The sequence below is a fragment of the Equus przewalskii genome, chromosome 6 (genome assembly GCF_037783145.1).
Source record: "Equus przewalskii isolate Varuska chromosome 6, EquPr2, whole genome shotgun sequence".
Lineage (NCBI taxonomy): Eukaryota > Metazoa > Chordata > Mammalia > Perissodactyla > Equidae > Equus > Equus przewalskii.
This window is the reverse complement of record NC_091836.1, coordinates 25,772,342-25,778,538: the sequence shown is the minus strand read 5'-3', so window position 1 is coordinate 25,778,538 and position 6,197 is coordinate 25,772,342. Positions and strand designations below refer to the sequence as shown.

Below are 6,197 nucleotides of genomic sequence, written 5' to 3'. Positions count from 1 at the left end.
GGGAACACCCCATAAACGCAAAGACTGACAGGAAGACTGGAGACTGTCCACTTCCAGCTCGGAACTTACTATGTAAATAAACTTCTAGAATTGCTACCGTGAAACGAAAATGCCACATTCTGCTTTATAATTTCTACCCATGTTGGGGAAAACTGGCTTTTTCCCAGATCTTTCCAGGGCATAAAACTCAACCCCTTCATTAGTAAGTCTCATTGTCCTATTTTTTTTTTAAGAGAAAACTTGTACTTAATTTTCTTTTCACAGTTACTTCCTTTCTACCCTGAAACTATGAACTCTAAGTGTAAAAAAGAAAATCTTGACAACAGCTTCTCACTTGTAAAAATATGTATTATATACCTCTATTTTTAACTTCTACTCCAGAAAAATGACTGCCCCACCCCGACTCGCTGCATTAGGGTCTTTCCCATTGGTCGGCACAGCTTTTACCACGGCAGCCAGTAGACAGAGGGAGAGGACAAGGGTGGCTGCCTTCAGACTGCCCTGAGCAAGAAAGAGAGGAGCGACAGGGAGGCCCCCACTCCCATGCACAACTCTACAGAACACCGGTCCTCCAGCAACAGCTGGCTTTCGGGGGGCTTTTACTAGGAAGCAGTTAAGCCCCCTACTCTCTCCTTTTATTCTCTCTACTCCTGTAACTTCAAGATTTGTGGAAAATAAACAGAAGATTCTTTATACCCATTTCTAATTTCTAAATTTTCAGGGGGTAATGAAAAATATCGCAGGTGGCCCAAAGGCTCCTGCGAAGTTGAGGGGAAATAAAATCTTAAGATTACAAGATTAAAAATGAGTCCCCCTAAATGAAGAGAACAAAGGAACTGGTCTTCCATTTTGCCACATTCCCTCTTCATGACACCTATCAAGCTGGAGATGTTAATATTTCATTAACCAAAGAAAGTCATCTGACCTCTACAGGGGGAGTACTCAGGCCATTTCAATCGCCCTACAAGATACCAAGGAGGTCCCCGGAAGTCCAGCTCCTTACACTGATGCCAGTCAATAAACCCAGGCAAGTAAAGCAAGAGAACAGAAAGAATATGTCCACGAGCTGACAGCAAGAAGGAAAGACAAAGGAAAGAGTAACAAAAACAGAGAGGAGAAAGTTTAGTTGGATCTGAAAGGAAAAGTCTTTGCTACCCTGATATGTACTGCTAGTGCCAGTAAGCATTTCCAGGTCCCAGAATGGGAAAAATGCAGCTGTTGGTAATATAATGCCCTTTCCCTGGAGCTAATTTTTTTTTTTTTGATTAACACTCAGTTCTTACTTGTTTAATTTCAAGAGAAGAGAACTGAAGCCCATTCCTATAGCAGTAAAGATAAAAGGACAGGAAAAGATTCAAAGTTCTAATAAAGTCACAGCTTTCCCAGGAATGAACCTAAAAACCAGAAGTGCTCAATAAGCAGAGGTGGAAAAATGATCTAGTTCCAGATAGCTATCCATAGAACAAATGACTTATAAACTTGAAACCCAATCTCCCTTCATATCACTTTGGTCTCCATTTTTCCCAGGACAGGAAACATGTCCCCCACAGCTTTCTTGCTTCAAAAATTAAAACCTAGTATCCCAAGATCATTCTGAAAGAAATTTTGCACAGACATCTCTTCACCCCAGTGCCTGCCTGGAGCTTACCCAAGGTCACCAAACAACTTGGTTGTGAACCAACTGCCTTAACCTTCAAGGGGAAGGGGGCTTAGCTAGACTTTTAGAGCAGAAATGAAAGGGAAGAGGTGAGGACTTCACAAGGTTGGTTTGTCAGAGCTTGATCAGAAGCCAAGTGAGTTGGGGCAAGGGATGGCTTGGCCCAGGAAAGACCTGTGGGTTGTGCTCATTTCTAAAGGAATGACTAGCCAGGAAGTAGGGTGGACAGAAATTTGTAGGGGTTGTGGGGGAAATGGGACCTTGGTTATGTTGTTATTCTTGGACTGTGAATTTTGCTGATGTAAAACAGAATATTCTGTAAACCTAATGTCTGTGTACAAATAATGAGCGTTAACACAGTAAAATATTCAATGAAATGTCAAACTATTAGGGTTACAATTTTTCTTCTCAGTCAGTCTCATTTTATCCTTTCGGAGCAGAGCAGCTAGAACAACAGTGCGGCTTCAGAGGCTTTTGGTAAGCAAGGCATCTGGTTGGACAGCGAGTGAGCACCAGGGTTCAGATTTGCAGACGTGAGCCTTAGGAAAATGGACTAGAGACTGAGCCAAATCAAAGCAGGATGGCCTTACAGCAACAGCAGCTTCCTAGATGGTTTTTATATTGTATTTGAAAACAGCCCTAGGCAGGAATATCATAATTTCAAGGCCAAACTAAACGTCATCTTACCTACAATCTGCATCCCCCAAAGGAACTGCAAGGTGATGGGGACAGACCATTTCTGCATAATATACATACTTTCATTTACGAACATTTGAATACAGACTTTCTATACACACATTACCTATATAATAAAAATGTACATGGCATGAGTATATGTCACTGTATAAATATAGAGTTTTAGAAATCTTGAACCCGCGCTTCCTGTTCACATCAGTTTTTCCTCTTCTTCCTCCCCAGTCAGGTCCGTCATTTAAGAGTTGGACAAAAGGGACAAGTGTCATTTGTGTTGGTCTGGGCCCAGAATTTGATACACTGGAAAGAAAGAAAGACATAGCTCAGGTTTATCTGGAAAGATGGGGCAAAGGAGAGGAGAGAGTGCCGTTAAGATTCAACAGGTCTACGGAATGCATACAAAGTCAGAAAAGCTTACCATGGGGGACTAGAAGGGCTATTTCATTGGCTCTTAGCCTCAAAAGAATCTTCAGAGCAGGTGAACCTGTCCTTTTTCCAGGGAACATTAACAATCAGCTAATAACAGTGTGCAGCTTGCTCCTTCTTGGGATCCATTTAGGCTGCAATGAGCGTCCATCTCCTAAGACCTATCACCCTTGAACCTCATTCAGGATTTCCCCTTACCAAGAATTTAGATGTAAATTCAGTTCCTACCTCTTGGAAAGACAAAATAGTAAAAAGGAATCATCCCTGTTGCTCAGAGACTTAACTCTGCTTGGTAACCTAGTAAGAGAGGAATATCTTGTCAGCTTGTGAAGATAACCTCTAACAGGCAGGCCTTCAAGCTATTCTGTTAATGGAGTTACTAATCTCACATTCAGGTTCCCTGTTCCACTCCTCTCATCTAAGCAAAGTCTCTTGAAAATACTACATTTGAAACAGCAGTTAGATATGTATATCTTATTGTCAGTTTTCCAAGAAAGTGGCCTACCAGTGCTCTAGTATGAACTGCTTATCCAGTCCCCTAAAGGGAACGGGGCAAAGGAAGCTGGGAATGCCTGGCTGCCAGTATTCTGAATTCTGCTGAGGTTTTAAACCACAATTTACTGAAAACTTTATGTTTAGATATTAATGATAAGCATCAACACAGTAAAATGTTCAAAAAAATTTAAATTATCTCAGCTATCAAAAGCAATAGTGGCAGCTGAGGAAGGTATGCAGCACCCACCTCCTTATGCAACACATGGGTACACGCCATTGGATGCAGCTCACTGGGCTGGACAAGTTTCTGGCACATTAGACACAGTTTACAGGTGGCTGGAGCCTGCAGAACAGAGGAGGGACAGTCAAAAGAGCAAGCAACCTCTGGGTCTCCTTGCCTTTTATGCCCACGATTCCATCTACCATTTCCAAGTAGCAAAAAGATTTTGTACCAAAAGAATTGTTCAAATACAGATTCTTGCCAAAAGCACTTGCATTTTCCAGGTGGGGGCTGTCTACAACCTAGCTGATGAGCTAATGGTCTCTGCCTGCACTCCACCTGTAAACCCGCTCCCTCCTCACTCCCCAGCTTCTCCACACCCCAGTTTTTGAAGAAAAAGAGTCTTACATGTGACGACCTTCCAGTATATGAAACTTGGGCAGAAGGCAAGAACATTGGGGTACTGATTTGGGCCAACGGAGCAGGGAACAAGGCCCGGATCCGACCGAGTGGCTGTGGGCAGAACCATTGTCAGAGTAAGGAAAGAGAGTCTGAGTAACAGAACATATAACACAAAGAAATCACTTATTTCCCAATCCAGCAAAGGAAGAAAGCAGACTAGATACCCCTGGCCACAGCACTGTTTCCCACCCTAGATTTTTCTGAAATCTGCCTCTTCTCCAACATCTTGGCAGGTTGAGTTCTCCCCCAAGTAGCTTGTCTCACCTGAGTACTTGCTGCCACCCGCTCTTGTTCTGCCAGTCGTGCAGCTACCAACTGGATCAGTTCCTCCATGGTCAGGCCTGCCATGGTGGTACGTGCTGTTTTGATTTGCTGAAGAATGTTGGTCATCTGGGCCCTAAAAGAAAAATGGTGAGGGGAGAGATTCTATGCTATACTCATGGGGAATATCCATGAAACCTCCCCTATTTTAACCCCTAGACATTTTTCTAGCCAATATTTTTTTAAATTAATCTTTAAAGATACTTACTTATTGCATTGTGGGAACCGAGTCAGCAGCTTCTCCAGGATCTTCTCCAGTTTGTCTACTGGTTGGGGCCGGGGAGTTTCAGTAGAAGCCTTAACACCGCCCAAGCCTGGGGGAGGCGGGATGGAGGCGCCAGGGGGCATGTGTGGACCATGGGGGCCAACAAGGGAACCCAAGCCAGGGCTATTTCTCCCATGGGAGCCAGGAAGGGGTGGGGAAGGCTGGTTGGGCTGAGAAAGGGCAGGGTTCAGGATTGGGAAAGACAAGGAACGGGGATCTGCACTAGGCATAACCATGGGCATTGTGACCTGCCCAATGGAGAAGGGCATCCGAGGAGCCAGAGAGGGATTGGGTTGAAACACCTGAAGCATGAAGTCTGTCTACAAGAGGGGAAGAGGTGGAGGACAAGAGAGAAGGGAAGAAAATGAAAGTTTAGGAAACTGGAGCAGAAATCAATGAGCAAATCTTGCACCAAATAATACCAATAATAATCATCAAAAATAATAAAACCAGTATCTTCATAAAAAGAACAAGTGAAAGACCGACTCTGCCACCAACACAGAGAGGTGGACTCCCCAAAGCCAGCACTCTTACCTCTGATGGGGGTGGAGGCAAAGTGGGGGTGGGGATTTGAGGGAGGCTGCTCAGCTTGGCTCCATTCCTCACTAGCTGGATATGACTATTAAATTGGTCCTAGAAAAGAGAGAAAGGAAAGGATTATCCTTTACTGATGAGCTGAAAGGGAGCCCCACCCAGTATCAGGAAAACAAGGGGAGGGGCAGGATTGGACCTAAATCTCAATGCCAAAGATCCCTCCCTATCATCAGAAGTGTTTAATGCCAGATTAACTCTGACTCAATGATCACCCATTACTACACTTACCCGAACATTCTTTTTCATTATCCGAACTCCATTCAGTCTTGTCTCCCACTCCTGTTTGGAACGAACTGTCTCTAGTGTTGGGGGAGTTGACCTTTCAAGAAACCAACAGTAATTACAGAATTAAAGAAAGCCCAACTCCTAACTCTCTGAGACAGCAGAACAGTAGCTGGCTAATGGGTCTGGAGAGATGAGGCCGGAGCAGGTGCAGGAGAAGGCCAAGGTTCTAAGTTGTCTGCCTCACTTTAACTCCAGCATCTTTTAAGCCAAGTATTGGAGAAAGAGAACCAACCACAGAGAGAGGGTTCTTGTCTGCCTGAAAATGCCACAGGGGTCCTCCAGATTCCATGGCAGAAAGAGGAGAAATTACTATATAAGAAACAAATCTCCAAAGACATTTATATGCTCTGACAGCATAAGAGATACTGTTCATCCAAATGGAAATAGTACAATAAAAAGTACAAAACTATAAAACTGTAGAAGGGAAGAGTTAGAGAGTGAGGAAGTTGAGAATACAGGAAAAGAAATCACTGAATAATTCCTATTGCAGAGAGATGCCTTCAAAAGTCTGTGAAGACAGAATAAGTGCCAGACTAGCTAGCCTAGGGTTTCAAAAACCTAAAGAAGCCCACACTAAACTGCAGGACCATTAAAACTCTTGAATGGGAAGATACTCACTTGAGGTAAGTAAGGTGCAGTTCTGCCTCTTTTTCTGCCTCTTCTAGTTTCAATACCAGCAACTCTTTCCGACTCTCTAGTGATAAGATCTAAGGAAACCACATACACACAAACACTTTATTAATTTTACATACATGAAAGCTGCCCCTACATAGTGAAAA

The 6,197-nt window shown here is 43.5% G+C and overlaps 1 protein-coding gene across 4 annotated transcripts in view; it reads right to left on the bottom strand.

Moving 5' to 3' along the window:
• Window positions 1-2,259: 2,259 nt before the first annotated feature.
• RNF214 (ring finger protein 214) overlaps window positions 2,260-6,197 on the bottom strand; it is a 39,327-nt gene continuing 35,389 nt past the window's right edge. For all 4 annotated transcript variants that reach the window (XM_070624923.1, XM_070624922.1, XM_070624924.1 and 1 more), the window contains 8 exons: window positions 6,037-6,125; window positions 5,362-5,452; window positions 5,074-5,172; window positions 4,483-4,859; window positions 4,218-4,350; window positions 3,900-4,004; window positions 3,519-3,614; window positions 2,260-2,650 (listed from right to left, as the gene is read on the bottom strand). In XM_070624923.1, the coding sequence (XP_070481024.1) occupies window positions 2,585-2,650; window positions 3,519-3,614; window positions 3,900-4,004; window positions 4,218-4,350; window positions 4,483-4,859; window positions 5,074-5,172; window positions 5,362-5,452; window positions 6,037-6,125 (1,056 nt within the window). In that variant the 3' untranslated portion in view covers window positions 2,260-2,584. The remainder of the gene's footprint in view (window positions 2,651-3,518; window positions 3,615-3,899; window positions 4,005-4,217; window positions 4,351-4,482; window positions 4,860-5,073; window positions 5,173-5,361; window positions 5,453-6,036; window positions 6,126-6,197) is intronic.